This window comes from Lonchura striata, chromosome 27, assembly GCF_046129695.1.
Source record: "Lonchura striata isolate bLonStr1 chromosome 27, bLonStr1.mat, whole genome shotgun sequence".
In the NCBI taxonomy this organism is placed as follows: domain Eukaryota; kingdom Metazoa; phylum Chordata; class Aves; order Passeriformes; family Estrildidae; genus Lonchura; species Lonchura striata.
Window position 1 is genome coordinate 8,074,173 of NC_134629.1, and position 17,445 is coordinate 8,091,617.

General features: G+C 63.4%; 1 protein-coding gene across 4 annotated transcripts; it reads left to right on the forward strand.

Annotated features, from left to right (window-relative positions):
* The first annotated feature begins 221 nt into the window (after nucleotides 1-221).
* On the forward strand, nucleotides 222-15,918 carry SP1 (Sp1 transcription factor). Of its 4 annotated transcripts, none has more exons than XM_077788663.1 (6): nucleotides 222-266; nucleotides 1,250-1,344; nucleotides 1,914-3,438; nucleotides 10,294-10,462; nucleotides 11,641-11,840; nucleotides 12,719-15,918. In XM_077788663.1, the coding sequence occupies exons 1-6, from the start codon at nucleotides 260-262 to the stop codon at nucleotides 13,033-13,035; spliced, it is 2,313 nt and encodes a 770-aa protein (XP_077644789.1). In that variant the 5' UTR covers nucleotides 222-259; the 3' UTR covers nucleotides 13,036-15,918. The 4 variants fall into 4 exon arrangements, with proteins under 4 accessions (XP_077644789.1, XP_077644790.1, XP_077644791.1 ...); XM_077788664.1 differs by having other exon boundaries at nucleotides 1,941-3,438; XM_077788665.1 differs by lacking the exon at nucleotides 222-266 and adding an exon at nucleotides 702-940.
* Nucleotides 15,919-17,445: the final 1,527 nt, after the last annotated feature.

Here is a 17,445-nt window from a genome sequence, read left to right on the forward strand (position 1 = left end):
CGGGGTGCCGGGGGCGGGGACCGCCCGCCCTCCTCTCCCCCCGCGCCGCACCGCCCTCTCTTCCCATTGGCCGCGCTGCCCGTCGCTCCGCCGCTCGCGCGGCGCCCATTGGCTGCGGGGGCGGCGGGGGCGGGGCGCGGGGCTGCGGCCGCGGCGCGCGGCCCCTCCCTCGGCAGCCCCTCGGCGGCACCGGCGGGTTCGGCCGCTCGCCCGCCCGCGCCCCCGCCCCGCCCCGCGCGCCCGGCCCGGCCCCGGCACCATGAGCGGTAAGGACGGGGCCGGGGCCGAGCGCCGCGCGGGGCCCCGGGCACACGCACAGGCGGCGGCGCCCGCCCGCTCGGAGGGGCCAGAGGCGGCCCCGCCCCGCCGGGCCGGGCCCCGCCGGGCCGGGCCTCGCCGCGCCGCGCCGGGGGGACCTGCCGGGGGAGGGACCCGGGGGAGGGGGGAAGGCCTCGGGGGAGGGACCGGCGGCCGCGCCGGGCAGGGCTGGAGCGGAGGAGGGGGCGGCGGGGAGTGATGGGGAGGCCCCGGGGAGCGGGGCTGGGGGCGGGGGGGGGCGGCCGAGATCCCGGGGGAGGGGGCGCGGGGACGGCGGGGGAGGCCGCGGGGGTGGGCGGCTGCGGGCGCAGCGGCCCGGGGGCTTTCCCCCGGAGCCGGGCACGGCGCCCTGCGGGGGCGGATGCGGGAGCCGGGGGCGGGGGGGCCGTGCGGGAGCCGCGGGAAGGAGCGAGCGGCCGGGGGCGTTGCGCGCCCCGTCCCCGGTGCAGACCCCGGTGAGGGGTGCTGGGGTGACGGCAGCAGCGGGGCGCAGCCCCGGTGCCCGGCGGAGGATGAGGAGGCGGCTGAGCGCCGGCAGAGCGAGGACTTGGTGGGAGAGGAGCCCCCCGCGCTGGGGGCGCCGCGGGCGGGCAGCCCCGGGCCGGGGATCCCGCGGCGGGAGGTGCGTGCCCCGGCCGGGCGACGGGAGCGCCGGGGAGCTCCTCGGCGGGGGCCAGGGAGTGTCCCGGGCGGCCGGGGAGGAGCCGGGCCCTGGAGCGCGGCCGGGACCTCCCCCCCTGTCCCGCTGCCAGCTCCTCTTTGGCAGCTCCCCGCGCTCCGCAGCCCCTTCCCGGCGGCGCCGGCAGCGCGTGGTCCCCCCGCAGCCAGCCCGCCGTGTCCCCTCCGGGCCCTGCCTGGCCCTGCCGAGCCTCGTGCCGCTGCCCTGCCCCAAAATGTCCCTAACCGGGGCTGTCCCTTCCCTCCTGCGCAGACCAAGAGAGCACCGAGGAGATGTCGGCTGTGAAGCCCGACAAGGGCGAAGGCGACGCCAGCAGCACGAGCAGCGCCGGCGGTGGGGACACGCAGGTGAGTGGGGGAGGATCGGCCCCGCTGGCCCCGGGGAGCCCGTGGCAAAGTCCAGGCCCGGGCTGAGCTGTCTGCCGGGCCCGGGCAAGCGTTTCAGCCCGGGCAGGAAGAGGAGGGTGAGCGCTGCCAAGCAGCGCCGGTGCCTTCCCCTCCTCCCCGGCTCTCCTCGGAAACACGCAGTTCCCCTGCTCCCGGTGACACCACGGCCCCCGCTGGCCCGTCTCCAGCTCGGGGAGCCCGGGAATGACCCTCCTTCCTGGGGGTTCGTCGTGCCTCAGGGGGATTGCCCGGCTCGGCAGTGGAGGAGCCCTCTCCTCTCTTGGCTTTCCCGGGCAGGCTCCCTCCCAAAAGGCTTTTCCGTGTGGGTTCAGGCTGTCCCGGCCTGTCAGCCTTGTGCCTGGCAGTTGTATTTTTCCGGCTGTGGGTGGGTTTGTTCAGGAAGGAGTGTTTATCTTTTCCGAGTATGCTCCTCCCTGTTTTCTTAAGTTGGTTTTTTAATTATTTTTTTTTGTTTCCCCGTTGTTTTTTTTTTTTTTCACTCCGGGCCTGCCCCTCGGGCCGCCTCCCAGCCCCGTAACTCCTCCTCTCGTCCCCAGGAGTCACAGCCGTCCCCGCTGGCCCTGCTGGCAGCCACCTGCAGCCGCATCGAGTCTCCCAATGAGAACTCCAACAGCTCCCAGGGCCAGCAGGGTGGGAGCGGCGAGCTGGACCTGAACGCGGCCGCCGCCCAGCTCACCCAGTCGTCCAACGGCTGGCAGATCATCTCGGCAGGCTCCAGCACCCCCACGGGCTCCAAGGAGCCGGGCAGCAACGGCAGCAACGGCGGCGACGCCTCCAAGAGCCGCCCGGTCAGCACCGGGCCCTACGTGGTCACCTCGGCGTCCGGCCTGCAGAACCAGCAGGTGCTGACGGGCCTGCCGGGCGTCATCCCCAACATCCAGTACCAGGTGATCCCCCAGTTCCAGACCATCGACGGGCAGCAGCTGCAGTTTGCCACCACCCCGGCGCAGGTGAACGTGCAGCAGGATGCCTCGGGGCAGCTGCAGATCATCCCCGGCTCCAACCAGCAGATCATCACGAGCCGTGCGGGCGGCAGCAACCTCATCGCCATGCCCAACCTGCTGCAGCAGGCCGTGCCCATCCAGGGCGTGGGGCTGGCCAACAACAGCCTCTCCGGGCAGACCCAGTACGTGGCCAACGTGCCCGTGGCCCTGAACGGCAACATCACCCTGCTGCCGGTCAACAGCGTGGCCGCCAGCCTGGCCCCCACGTCCCAGACGGGCACCCTCAGCAGCTCGGGCTCGCCGGACAGCAGCTCCCAGCCGGCCACCTCGGGGGCTGCCAGCAGCTCGGGCAGCACGGCCACATCCCAGGCCAGCTCGGGCGCTTTCTTCACCAACGCCAACAGCTACTCCACCACCACCACCACCAGTAACGTGGGCGTCATGAATTTCTCCACCAGCGCCACGGTGGGCACCAACGTGCAGTCACAGACCCCCCAGAGGGCCAGCAGCGTCCCCAGCTCGGACTCTCTGCAGACCCCGGTGTCCGGGGTGGCCCTGCAGCCGGGGCAGCAGAAGGAGGGGGATCAGAGTCAGCAGTCGCAGCAGCAGCAGCAGCAGCTCCTGATCCAGCCACAGCTGGTCCAAGGAGGGCAGACGATCCAAGCCCTCCAGACCACCCCGCTGTCTGGGCAGACCTTTGCCACTCAAGCCATCTCCCAAGACACCTTGCAGAACCTGCAGCTCCAAGCCGTGCCCAACTCCGGCCCCATCATCATCCGCACGCCCACGGTGGGTCCCAACGGGCAGGTGAGCTGGCAGACCATCCAGCTGCAGAACCTGCAGGTGCAGAACCCCCAGGCGCAGACAATCACGCTGGCCCCCATGCAGGGAGTGTCGCTGGGCCAGACGGGCAGCACCAGCACCACGCTGACCCCCATCGCCTCCCTGCCCAGCGGCACCGTCACCGTCAACGCCGCCCAGCTCTCCTCCGTGCCGGGCCTCCAGACTATTAACCTCAGTGCCTTGGGAGCGTCCGGGATCCAGGTGCACCAGCTGCAGGGGCTGCCCCTGGCCATCGCCAACGCCCCCGGTGAGTGCTCGGCTCCCCGGGTCCCTTCGGCGGCCAGGCACGGGAAGGACAAGCGCCGGCCCGGCCGGGCCGGGCGTGGTCTGTGTCAAATGGTGTTGGTGGCCGGGGTGGGGCTTGTGCCGGCCCTGGGCACCGAGTGTGCTGCTGAAGGTGTTCTTGGGGAGTTTAAGTCTTGGAAAGAAAGGGAGGAGGTGGCTGTGGGGGGAAAGTGGAGGAGAAGGAGGACAGCTGGTTTTGTGCCGCTGTCCTGCCCTGGAGGAGTCTCGGGTCAGGGCTGGGCTGAGGACCCGAGTCCAGCTCGGCTCCTTGGCTGAGCCTGTGAGGAATCACGGCCATAAAACACAGGGATTAACTGAAGAGCCCACGAAAACAAACACAGTCACGGAGCCGCGGGGAATTTCCTCACAGGGGCGGAAGAAAGGGCTCATTAAGTGTCTGGGTGCTGGCGTGGGACAGCGTGAGCTCAGCCTGGCCCAGGCGCCCCCGTGGGCACGGGGCACCCTGCTCAGAGCCCCCGGGATCCATCCCTCATCTCCCACAGCCTGGGAAAAGCGGGATACGAGAATGTGGGAAGTGAGCTGGAGCCTGCTCAGCTCCTGCCGCGGAAGGGATTGGTTCTGGGAACGCTCTCCTCTTGCTTTTCCACTGTTTTCCTTGGGCTTTTTTTTATTGTGCTCTGGCTCTGGCTGAAAGGCGCTGTTGCTGGATTTAGTCACAGCTGAGAGGCAGCAGAAAATGTTGCTCAATCCAGCCCGAGCTCCCTCTCGCGAGAGGCGGCGGCGGCTGCTCCCCCGGGCTTGTTTTGCAGCATTATTTTGGGCTGTTGCTACAGCAGCTTGGCTCGCAGGCAAGCCACGGGTCGCTCCAGCCGCGGGATTAGCCTGATCCTTGGATTGCCCCGAGCGCAGGGACCCGCGGGGGGCTCCCACAAGCGGGGCTGGCACCGGGGGGACACGGCTTAGCCGGTGTGACCCGCGGGGTGCGGGGGGTCCCTGCCTGGGGCTCCTTCCTGGGCTGCTCCCGGGCTCCTTCCTTGTTTTGAAGGCGCTGGAGAAAGGCATGGGAGAGCCCAGTTCCTGTATCCGTGCCTGGCTCTGCCCTCGGAGGTGGGGCAGGGAGGAACGTTCTAGAGACCACCCATGCAACCGCCTCCTCCTCTTTCTCCTCCTCCTCTTTCTCCTCCTCCTCCTCTCCTTTTTTTTAGCTCAGCAGCTCTCAGCCCTTGATCTGCCGTGGAGAATTCCCCGCCAGTAGCAGCAGCAGCAGCAGCGGGGCCTCCTGGCTCTGTCCCCAGCCCCGAGGACGTGACGCTGGCACTGTCACTGCGACACGGGGACATTTTAAGAGAAAAGCCAGAGCAGGGTTCAGGGCGTTTTTTTGGGGAGCCCCAGCTCCGAGGAATGGTCCGGGAGGCTCCTGGGATGAAATGGGGGAAGGTTTGAGCTTCCTGGCACCAATCCAGGGGCAGGGTTTGATTCCAGGCCGGAGGAGTTTTTCTCTGGCTGTGTCCCTCAGACGTGGCAATGGGTCCCTTTGTCCCTCCAGCCCCTCTCCAAGGGGTGCTGAGCCCCCCCAGACCCGCATCCCTCCGGATCTGAGCTCTCCAATGGGAATTTGAGGGAGGGGTTTGTTCCCAACGCTTCCCTGAGCGTTTTCCAAGGCTCCACGTGTGCTGGAATTTTCTGCTCCAGGCAAGGAGTTGGGAAGGGATTCTGGAGCAGGAAAAGCTCCTCTGCTTCCGGGGAGGGGAGACAGATGGAAAATGAGCCCTGGCTGAGGAGGAGACTGTGGCTGCTTTTCCTTGGATGCTGCTGGGGAAGGAGGAGTGCCCAGCCAGGGGCGTGGTGGCCCCAGCTGCCACCTGGGCTGGCAGCGCTGCGTGTCCTGCCCCTTCCAGAGCTCAGCTCGGCCTCACGGGGGTTCCGTGTCCCCTCCTGAGCCCCGTGGATGGGGGGCTGTGGCTCCCAGCCCCTCGGGTCTGTTGCCGAAGAAGTTTTTTTCCTGTTTTTTGACAGGGGAAACATCCCTCAGGGAGAAAACAACACCTGGAAAGGTCTTTAAAACTGGGACGTTTTTGCTCCTGGGTGGGACACAGAGCCCAGCTCTGTGCAGGTCTGACTTGGAGTCTGTGTTCATAGGGTGGCTCAGAGGCTGTTTCTTCCTCCTCCCTGGCCAGGCTGGGAAGGAGCAGAGGCAGGGCCAGGCCACCAGAGGTGGCATGTGGGCAAACAGGCCCTTCCCCTGGCTCTGCCCCTGGGAAGGCACCCCCAGAGCCAGGGAGGGGGGATTGCCTCAGCTGGCAGTGCCCAAAACCCCTCCCGGGGCTGCTGCCAGCGTGCCCACGTCTGGGGCTCAGGTGGGGGCTGTGACACCGCAGTGGGGTCTGAGAGCCACCTCAGTGTCACCCCAGCCCACACAGGGAGGGGACATCCTGTGTGAGGGGGATTTTGTGACATCGGGGTTTCTCTTCCTCTTTTGCCGTAGGGAGGACAGGGACTGTTCTGAGCTCAGTGTCCTTTTAGTGGCTTTGTCCCTGCAGAGTCCTGCTGTCCCCACGTCCCCGTCCCAGCCCTACCTGGCTGAGGAACGTGCTGGGTAAACAGGTGACCACCAGCGAGGTCAGCGCTGGAATCAAGCCCCCTTGTTTTGGGGGCACTCAAGGGCTATCCCCCGTTTTGAGATGTTTGATTCCAGGGCTGGATGGAGCTGTTGGGTGGCATTGGGGTTTTCTGGGCAGCACGAGCTCCTTGGATGGAGGACGTGGGGGAATGGAGCAGCGGGGGCAGGAGCCCTGGGCAGTGAGTCCCTCCCTGCTCCCTCTTGGTCCTTCCAGGGCCCTGCCCGGAGCCGGGCCGGTGGCACAAAGCCCTGATTGTGTCCCGTTTGCTGGGTTTTAAGGGCAGCTTTGTAGCAGGGCCTGGATGAGGCATCCACATGGGGAGGGGACAGGGGACCCGAGCCCCGGGTGGAGCGCGGCCCTTGTTTGTCTCACGGCAGCCGTGACATCACGGCACAATCCAGCGTATTGTGAAACTTCCTGCTCTGAATCCCAGCCAGGGCTCTACGTCCCCTCTGGATTTTTGGGCTGACCTCCGTCCCTGTCGTTCCCTGGGGACTGACACGTCCCCCCCAGAGCCCGGGGATGGCTTGGGAAGAAGGGCAGCGGTCCCGGCAGAGCCCGTGTCGTGGCAGCTTTGTCCGGGTGAGCTTGTGCCCCACACAGGGTCCCTGTGGGGGACACCCTGTGGGTGCTGGACTCCACGGGGCAGCCCTGCACCTCCTGCTCCTGCTCCTGCTCCTCCTCTCCCTGCTGCTGCTCCGGGCCAGGCTCGGCGGCGCTGGGAAGGGCTGGCGGCCGCGCCGGTCGGACGGGTCGGGCGCGCGGCACCCACCCCGTGACTCCTCCCGGGAGAGGTCCCGGCTCCAGGCCCGTCTGCCAGGCCCCATCTGCCTCTCCTTTTATCTGGGCCAGCCCCAGCCCTGCTGGAGCCCCGACTTATCGCCCCGCACAGGAGACGCTCCTGGCTCCCGGGTTTGGGGGAGTTCCCGTGTGGCTCCTCTCCAGAGCGGCGGCTCCCACCTTCGGCAGCGTCCAGACGGCTCCTGATCCCCTCCCTCCCCAGCCTGGCTTAGATCCTGGGGGTGATACGGGCATCACTTCCTCCTTGGGATTAAAAACCTGGGATTTGTGGCTCAGGAAAGCGTCCACTCCTGATTGCAGCGAGGGAGAGCTTTGGGTGAGGTGGGAGGTGCCTGTGGGGGTTCCCCACCTTGGGAATTGCCCTTCCCTGTCTCAACCAGGCATTTTCCTCCTTCCACAGCCCAGCACAGGGATTTCTGCCTGGATGGCAGGGGTGCTGTGGTGGGACCTGCCTGTGCTGCTCGGGGTGCTCTCACCCCAGCCAAGGCAAGGCAGGACCGGAGCTTCCTCAGGTGTTGTGACAATTCAGGTGGGAAGTTGAAGGGCAAATCCCCTCTCCAAAGGAAGTGTCTCTCATCCTGATGCACAGAAACCTCCAGCAATTACAGGAGCTGCCCAAGGAGTGGCTTCTGGAGTCATCAGAGTCCAAACTAAAGCCCAATTACTCACTGGGCTGCAGGCTTCCAGCCTGTCCCATCCCTTGGTTCCCTCTCCACGGCCCCGATCTCCAAGGAATTGCTGAGCCAGAGCTTGGCTCATTTACATGGATGAGCTCCTGGTGCAGATTAACTTGTTTTGCAAACCAGGGAGGGAATCAGATGGGGAAAAAAACAAGGGGTCATCGTTCCAAAGCCACTTTGTCCCTTTGTGCAGCTCTTTGGTGTGTCTGGAGCAGCCAGGGTTTGTTCTGGGCAGGGCAGTGACCCCAAAAACCCGGCAGGAAATGGGGAGAACTCGAGTCGTGAGCTAGAAAATGTGGATCTTGGAGCTATTTTCAGGAACACACCTGAGAGGTTGGGGCTGCGTGTCCCCAGGTTTTGCATTTCTTTCTTTCCACCTGAAAACTTCCTGGTGCATGGAAGCCACGTTGTGCTGGTGCCAGCTCCTCCCTCACCCTCTGCCCAGGCACGGCTGCCAGAGGTGCAGAGTTTGCACAATCAGCCCTGCTTTGTTGGTTTTGGGTTTTATTTCCAGCTCTTCCCCTAAAAATGAACACGGGGTCTGTTCCCCTGCCTGAGGTTGGCCAGGGTGGGTGTGAGAGCTGCTCTCTCCTCCCCGCCGGGCATTTCTCACCTCCTGGTAGTTTGCTAAATAAAGCAAACAAACCCCAGCTTTTTCCTGCACAAGGAGCACCTTGTCTGCAGAGAATGCCCAAGCCAAGATTCCGGAGTTTGGGGTTTTTTAGTGGGACACCAGAAACTGCCCCGTTCCTGAGGGGTCTCAGAGGTCGCTGGTGGAGCTGGGCCAGGGGCAGCTCCCCTCTCCTGCCTTCCCAAAATCTCTCTTTCTCCCAGGATTAAACCTCCTCTTGCTCTATTAATAATATATTTTTCTAGGGCTCTGCTGACCTGAGTGTGGAGCCTCCAGGGAAGCTTTAGTCTTAGCAGGGAGGTGCATTAGCGGGGATAATAAATGTGAATTATCCTCTCTGCCCACCTTTCCCCTGAACCTGCCCTATCCCAGAGATTTCAGAGCTGCTGCTTGGGGTGGGATGATCCCTGCAGCTCCAGGATCTGCTGCCCTGCATTTGTACCTTGCTGAGAGGTGGCTTCAGATCTCCTGCAGCAGGATTTGGGTTTGTTCCCCCAGCGCCACAAGGCCAGCAAACGCTGCGTAGGCTTTTGCCTCTTGGAGGATTGAAGCCATTCCAAGGCGTCCTGGCAGGATTCTCCCCCTCCCTGCTGTAATTTTGGGGAAAGAACTTGTGTTTGGGGTTTTCTGGGGGAGAGTTGTGTTTTCTCTTGCCTCTTTCTTTTTTGGGTTGGTTTTTTTTTGTTGTTGTTGTTGTTGTTGTTGTTTTTTTTCCCCAGCAGCTCTTCCCATCCGGGGAAATCTCTAATCCGTGGCTGGAGCGCAAAGCTGTCACTGCTGGCTTAGGAAGCTTAAAAACCCCTCCCAGGCTCCCTCTGCGTGGGGCTGTGACTGCAGACACGTCAGGGGAGCTGCAGGGAGGGACTGGGAAGCTCCTGGGATGCTCCTGGGATCCTCAGCTTGGCAGGGAGCTCGGGCTTCAAACGGTGTCACCTTTGGAGGGGACAGTTTCCTTCTCCAGGCCTGGCTGGAGCATTCCCCTGCTCCCAGGGTGAGGGCAGAGCCCGGGTGGTGGTCCCAGGCTGGATGAAGGGACTCGGGACAGCTGGGGTTGTGTGCCAGGTGGCAGCCCCAGGTGACAGCCCTGGTGACATCCTGGCTGCCACCGCTGTGACAGGGCCAGGCTCTGCTCCTGGGGGTGCCAAGGACCTCTTCTGGTGGCTCCTGTCCCTTCTGAGCCCTGGGGACCCGTTCTGGTGGCTCCTGAACCCCAGGGACCCGTTCTAGTGGCTCCTGAGCCCCAGGGACCCGTCCTGGTGGCTCCTGTCCCTCCGTGGAGCTTTGCCCAGGCACCACTGACGCCTGCTGGAGCCAGCACAACCAGGGATTGGGGAATTGTTCCTGCCAGGAATTCTTCCTCGTTCCCAGCTCTGTCTCTGGGTTGTGAAACCCCCTCCTGGCACCTCCAGGAGCGCCCGGCCTGCGCCTCACAGGGGATTTGAAATTTGTCCTTCTCCAACCCCCCCCAGCTCCTGCCTCGGGGCTCCTATGTGGAGAACTGGGATTGTAAAGGAAATTTCCCTGCTCGGCCGAGGTCTGGTCTCAGCAGGGCTTCCCGGAAGGATCGTGGGCGGGGGTTTGGGAATGCCAGCCTTGGAAAGTGCAGAGGGGATGCAGTGAGTGACCAGCAGCCCCAGGACACCCCCACGGACCTTGCTGTCGCCTCATCCTCACTGGGGCTGCTGGAAACAGCGCCAGGAAGAGCCCCAGATGGGTTTTTTGGAAATAATTCCCGCCTGGAGCTTGATTTTCCAGCCTTGGGAGAGCATCTCTGGAATGAGATAAAACCCCAGGTGTGCTTGTCTCAAACCTGCCACACTCGGGGCACAGAAATCAGATTCCTCGTGGGGAAATTGTGGGGAAAAAGGTGAATTTGTCTCAAAACTTCCAGGTTCAGGTGACAGCATGTCCTTCCTGTGAGGAAATCGGTGTGAAAAAGGCAGATTTGGGGCTGCAATCACAGCCCCTGGAAATAAATTAAAGACCTGGACCAGAACGGGGGAAATGTGGGAGGCCCAGGGCTGGGCAGGGCCGGGAAGCCGAGGGAGGAGGGTGGGCTTCGGGCAGAGGAGACCCCCTTCCCAGGCGAGGAGCCGCCTGAGCTCCCGTGTTTTGCCTTGCAGGTGAGCACGGCGCCCAGCTGGGGCTGCACGGCGGCAGCGGGGACGGGCTGGGCGACGAGAGCGCGGCCGTGGAGGAGGGGGAGACCAGCCCCGACCCGCAGCCCCAGCAGGGCCGGAAAACGCGGAGGGAAGCCTGCACCTGTCCCTACTGCAAGGAAGGAGAGGGCAGGTGAGGCTGCTGCCCGCGGCTTGGCTCCAGAGCGCCCCGGCGCCCCCAGAGTGCCGCCCCTTAAGGAGTTTTTTGGGCTGGAAAGGGTCCCTCCGGTCACCCAGCTGCTCCCCAGCCCTGCCAAGGCCACCCGTGTCCCCAGGTGCCACATCCACGTGGACCCCCCCAGGTCCTTTCCCAGCTTCCAGCCCCAATTCCCCATGCCTGGAGTGTCCCATGGGGCTGCTGTGACCCAAGGGCAGGACCTGGCTGTGGACCCAGCTGAGCCTCACCCCAAACCCATCAATCCCAGACCCAGCTGAGCCTCACCCCAAACCCATCGATCCCAGACCCAGCTGATCCTCACCCAAACCCATCGATCCCAGACCCAGCTGATCCTCACCCAAACCCATCGATCCCAGACCCAGCTGGTCCTCACCCCAAACCCATCGATCCCAGACCCAGCTGATCCTCACCCCAAACCCATCGATCCCAGACCCAGCTGATCCTCACCCCAAACCCATCGATCCCAGACCCAGCTGATCCTCACCCAAACCCATCGATCCCAGACCCAGCTGATCCTCACCCCAAACCCATTGATCCCAGACCCAGCTGATCCTCACCCAAACCCATCGATCCCAGACCCAGCTGATCCTCACCCCAAACCCATCGATCACAGATCCAGCTGAACCTCACCCCAAACCCATAGATCCCAGGTCCCAGACCCAGCTGATCCTCACCCCAAACCCATCGATCCCAGACCCAGCTGATCCTCACCCCAAACCCATCAATCCCAGACCCAGCTGAACCTCACCCCAAACCCATCGATCCCAGACCCAGCTGATCCTCACCCCAACCCATCGATCCCAGATCCCAGACCCAGCTGATCCTCACCCCAAACCCATCGATCCCAGACCCAGCTGATCCTCACCCCAACCCATCGATCCCAGATCCCAGACCCAGCTGATCCTCACCCCAAACCCATCGATCCCAGATCCCAGACCCAGCTGATCCTCACCCCAAACCCATAGATCCCAGACCCAGCTGATCCTCACCCCAACCCATCGATCCCAGATCCCAGACCCAGCTGATCCTCACCCCAAACCCATCGATCCCAGATCCCACGGGGCCACCCATCCTCATCCAGCAGATCCGCACCACCCGAAATTCCCTCGGGTTTAACCCTTCCCTTGTTGCAGGAGCTCTGGGGATCCAGGGAAAAAAAAGCAGCACATCTGCCACGTGCCGGGCTGCGGGAAGGTGTACGGGAAGACCTCGCACCTGCGGGCGCACCTGCGGTGGCACACGGGGGAGAGGCCCTTCATCTGCACCTGGGTGCTGTGCGGGAAGCGCTTCACCCGCTCCGACGAGCTGCAGCGGCACAAGCGCACGCACACAGGTGGGGCTGGGCCCGGGGGCTCTGTGGGACGGCCACCCCGAAATTCCACACCCCAATTCCAACACAGAGCTCTGTGGGACGGCCACCCCGAAATTCCACACCCCAATTCCGACACGGAGCTCTGTGGGATGGCCACCCAAAATTCCACACCCCAATTCCAACACGGAGCTCTGTGGGAGGGCCAGCCCGAAATTCCACAGCCCAATTCCGACACAGAGCTCTGTGGGACGGCCACCCCGAAATTCCACAGCCCAATTCCAACACGGAGCTCTGTGGGAGGGCCACCCCGAAATTCCACACCCCAATTCCAACACAGAGCTCTGTGCGACGGCCACCCCGAAATTCCACAGCCCAATTCCAACACGGAGCTCTGTGGGACGGCCACCCCAAAATTCCACACCCCAATTCCGACACGGAGCTCTGTGGGAGGGCCACCCCGAAATTCCACACCCCAATTCCGACACGGAGCTCTGTGGGAGGGCCACCCCGAAATTCCACACCCCAATTCTGACACGGAGCTCTGTGGGAGGGCCACCCCGAAATTCCACACCCCAATTCCAACACGGAGCTCTGTGGGACAGCCACCCCAAAATTCCACAGCCCAATTCCAACGTCCCTGGGCTCCGGGAGCTCTGTGGGACGGCCACCCTGAAATTCCACACCCCAATTCCAACGTCCCACAGCGCTGGCCTCTCTCAGGGCAGGGAGCCCCTCCGGAGCCTGGGCGTTCTGGTGGGGAGGAACCTTTTCCCAAAATTCAGGGGAATTGGCCCTCGGGTCTTCGCTCCGGGGTCTGGCCCCTCTCAAGGGCAGGAAGCTCTTCCCAAATCCTTCTCCCCGCTCCCGCCGTCCCTCACGGCCCTCTCCCGTCCCCCCAGGAGAGAAGAAGTTCGCCTGCCCGGAGTGCCCCAAACGCTTCATGCGCAGCGACCACCTCTCCAAGCACATCAAGACCCACCAGAACAAGAAGGGAGGCGCCGCCAGCGTGGCCATGAACGTCTCGGCCGTCCCCATGGACACGGCGGCCTCGGCCGAGGGCAACGGCGGCGCCACGCCCTCGGCCCTCATCGCCACCAACATGGTGGCCATGGAGGCCATCTGCCCCGAGGGCATCGCCCGCCTGGCCAGCAGCGGCATCAACGTCATGCAGGTGGCCGACCTGCAGTCCATCAACATCAGCGGCAACGGCTTCTGAGGCGGCGCGGGCACCCACGGAGCCGCGGCGTCGGCGCCTGCAGCACTACGCCGGCCCGGCACCGCCGCCTCCTCCACTCGAAGGCCAGAGCTATATATATATATTTTTTAATTTCGGCTTGATTTCCCCCCCCCCCCCCCCCCCCCTGTTTTTTTGTCCCTTTTTTCCTCCCCACCCCTCCTGCCTCCCCACCCGAGGTCCCTTGGCGTCATCACGCCTTGGTCCTTTTAGCAAAAAAAAAGAAAAAAAAGAAAAAAAAAAAAAAGAAACCCCAAACAACAAATACCAACAAAACAACACAAAAAAAAAGCAAACACAAAAAAAAACCAAAAAAGGAAAAAAAAAAAAAAAAAGAAGAGAAAAGATTCTATATTATTATTATATATATAAAAATATAAAATGTGTTCGTTTGAGAGAGGAGAGATGTTGCTGTGACCATGGCGTGGTCCCTTTGATGCCTTATCCTGGAGCAGGTCGGCCCCTCTGGGATGATGCCCGAGCTCTCCCTCCCTGCCCGGATCCCACCAGAACCCCTCACCCCTCCCGGGCGGTCGGGCGCTTTGCTCTGGGGTGACTCTGTCATCCCTTTGGCATTCTCGGGGGAGATCCCGCTGGATTTTTCACCCTTGGACTCCCACTGCCCTCCCCTGCCTTGGCAGGTGTTGTTTTTATTTTTTTTCTCGGATCTTGGGTTTTTCCAGCCGTTTTCTTGGCGAGGCTCCCCGTCCCGTGGGAGTGGAGCTGCTCCTGGGAAGGTCTTGGACAGAGGGGCTGGCACGCAGCCCTGGGGGGACAACTGGAGCCTGCTCGGGGGGGAAAAGTTGATTTTATTAATTACAGCCAGCATTGGAATTAATAATAATAATAGTAATAATTGGGAAAAAGGAGAATCTGCGGAGCTCAGCCGGTCTGGAGCGAGGGGGAAGCGCCGCAGGGACACGAGGGACACTCGAGGGTTTTGCTGTGGCACCAACAAAAAAAAACAAAAAAAAAAAAGGGTGCTGGAACTAAGGAGAGCTTGTTAAAAACAACCCAGAAAGGGTTTTCCAGGATCCTGCTCTTCCCGCCGTGGGAGGGCTCGGTCCCTTCCGCTCTTCCTCCCACACCCTCCTCTTCCTGCCCCAGGCACGTCCCAGAGGGGCTCTGGGGGTGGGGATCCCCAGAAGGGGAAATTGGGATTGTTCCCGAGCAGCAGCTTTGGGGTGAGGCTGGGGGGCCCTGGAATGACCCCGGGCTGTGAGCCGAGGAGGAGGAGGAGGAGGAGGAGGGCACGGAGCTGAGCGGGAGCTCCCCGCTCCCATCCCGGGCTCAGGGGGTGCAGAGGGGAGAACCCCCGGGATCACGGCAGATCCATGAATCCCACCTGCCCAGGGATTAATCCCACTGCCTGGGCGTTATTCCCACCTACCCCGGGAATTAATCCCTCCTGCCCTGGGCATTATTCCCACCTACCCCGGGAATTAATCCCTCTTGCCCGGGGCATTATTCCCACCTACCCCGGGAATTAATCCCACTGCCTGGGCGTTATTCCCACCTACCTGGGAATTAATCCCTCTTGCCCGGGGGATTATTCCCACCTACCCAGGGAATTAATCCCACTGCCTGGGCATTATTCCCACCTACCCCGGGAATTAATCCCTCTTGCCCGGGGCATTATTCCCACCTACCCCGGGAATTAATCCCACTGCCTGGGCGTTATTCCCACCTACCCCGGGAATTAATCCCTCTTGCCCGGGGCATTATTCCCACCTACCCCGGGAATTAATCCCTCCTGCCAGGGGCATTATTCCCACCTACCCCGGGAATTAATCCCTCTTGCCCTGGGCATTATTCCCACCTACCCCGGGAATTAATCCCTCCTGCCCAGGGCATTATTCCCACCTACCTGGGAATTAATCCCTCTTGCCCGGGGCATTATTCCCACCTACCCGAGGAATTAATCCCTCTTGCCCGGGGCATTATTCCCACCTACCTGGGAATTAATCCCTCTTGCCCGGGGGATTCATCCCACCTGCCCCAGGCATTATTCCCACCTGCTCCGGGCTGTTCCCACCTGCCTGGGTATTAATCCCTCCTGCCCTGGGCATTCATCCCACCTGGCCCAGGAGTTCATCCCGCCTGCCCCGGGCCGTTGGGGTGATGTTCCTGCCCGTGCTTCCCACCCTCCTGCTCCCCTTTCCCGGGAGAAGCTCTGGCAGAGCCAGGAGCACGGGGCAGGCACCAGGAAGGTGCCGGAGTCCCTCGGGACAGCCTCTGGAGAGGAGCTGACCCCGCTGCCCCGTCTCCATCCCCGAGCTCCGGGAACCAGCAGGAATCTTGATTTGGGTTTTTATTTTGTAAAAAAAAGCAAAGGCAGCAGAAGCTCCCCGAGGAGGGGGCGCAGGGCCCGGCCCCCCCAGACCCTCCCCCGGCTCTCTCTCTCGATATCTATTTTTGCATTTGTATATTTTTATATAGGAAACTTTAAGCATTTGTATTTTAATAACCCTGTGAAGCACTATGAGCTCCCCCCGCCCTCAACCCCCCCAGCCCAAAACCCACAAAGGATTGGGACAAAAAACAGGAGGTTTCTTAATTTAATGCTCAATTTGGTGATTTTATCCCCACGCCGCCGCCCCCCGAGCCCAGCTCTGTCCCCAGAGGGGATCAAGTGCCAAACCCGATCCCGACCCGGTGCTGGGATGTCCCCGGCGTGTCCCCTCCCGGGGCTGTCCCCGCTGTCCCTTCCCCGTGGATTGTCCCGAAGGAGCTTGGCTTTCCTATGGAAACGCAGCCGCGAGCCAGGGGACCCCAGGGCCCCCCGGGGGTCTCTGCTCAGAGCCTGCGCTGCTCCCCTGCGGTTTTTTGGGGGGATCAGAGCATTTTGGGGGGGGTCCACACCACCAGCGCTGCTCCCAGTGCCGGGGGTGGGGGGCGGCTGGATCCCCCCGCCCCATTTTGGCTCTGTTGGCACCGGGGTTCCACCCTGCTCCTGGCACCCCCCACCCGCCCCAAGCCCCCCCAGCGGCCCCCAACCCCCCCAGCCATGCCCGGGACACAAAACACAAACGTGCCTTGACAAGGGGGTGACAGGCTGGGGGTGAGCCCCCCGAGGGTCTGGGGGGCTCGGGGGCTGTCCCCCAGGCTGCCCCCATCTCCCAGCTTTAATCCACTGTCACCCCTTCATTCCGGGGGGCCGGGGCCGGTTCTCTATGCAGCGGGGGGGTCCTGGGGGGTCCAGCCCCCCCAAACTGGCAATAATTCTCTCCCTGTTTGATCTCGTTCTGTCTCTGTTGTTTTAATTTGGGGAAGGGGAGGGGGGTTGGTTTTTACAAATCCGGTGGCTGATGCATAAACCTCCCCCCCAGAGGCGATTTTTTTTTGGGGGGAGGGTGAGGATGGTGGATGATTTTTTTTTTCTGGGTCCCAAAGTGCTATTTTTTTGTACAAAAAGAGTTAGATGAAACTGTTAGTTTTGGGGGGCTCCTTTGTAAATGGGGAACGACGAGTTCTTTTTGTAATAAACACGAGTCGCTGGCGTTGTCTGGAAGTCTGCGGGGGGGTCCCTTGGGGGGGCACGGCCGGTTTTTGGGGGGTGGCAGGGGTGCATCGCTGCCAGAGTGGCGCCGGCGGGGACAGGGGCACTGAGCTGCCTTTGGGTGACGATGCAGGGCAGGGGCCAGGCCTGGCTGCCCCCCCAGGCACCCGGCTCTCTCCTCCCTGATGCGGGGGCAGCACCTTCCTCCTCCTCCTCCTCCTCCTCCTCCTCCTGCTCCTTTTCTTCCTCCTCCTGCTCCTGCTCGGCTCCTCTTCCCACGGACCCCCGGAGGCTCCCATGGGGCACCCAGGTGGGTGCTGGGGGGGCACAGGCGGGGCTGGGGGGGCTTTTCTGGGGGGTTCGAGCCCCCCTGGTGCGAGCGTGTCCCCTCCCAGGCCCCCACAACCTGACCTGCGTGTCCTACAAGCACCCGAGCGTGCGGGGCGCGCTGGGGGGCGCGGGGGGCGCGGCGGGCGCCGTGCGCTGCCCCCCCGGCCAGTGCTGCGTCGGCATCTGGAACCGCAGCCACGCTCTGGTGCAGGGTGAGACCCCCGGGGCAGGGCGAGACCCCCGGGGCACGGCGAGACCCCCGGGGCAGGGCGAGAGGGGTGCAGGGTGAGACCCCCGGGGCAGGGTGAGACCCCCGGGGCACGGCGAGACCCCCGGGGCAGGGTGAGACCCCCGGGGCACGGCGAGACCCCCGGGGCAGGGCGAGACCCCCGCGGCAGGGCGAGACCCCCGGGGCACGGCGAGAGGGGTGCAGGGCGAGACCCCCGGGGCAGGGTGAGACCCCTGGGGCAGGGTGAGAGGGGTGCAGGGTGAGACCCCCGGGGCAGGGTGAGACCCCCGGGGCAGGGCGAGAGGGGTGCAGGGCGAGACCCCCGGGGCAGGGT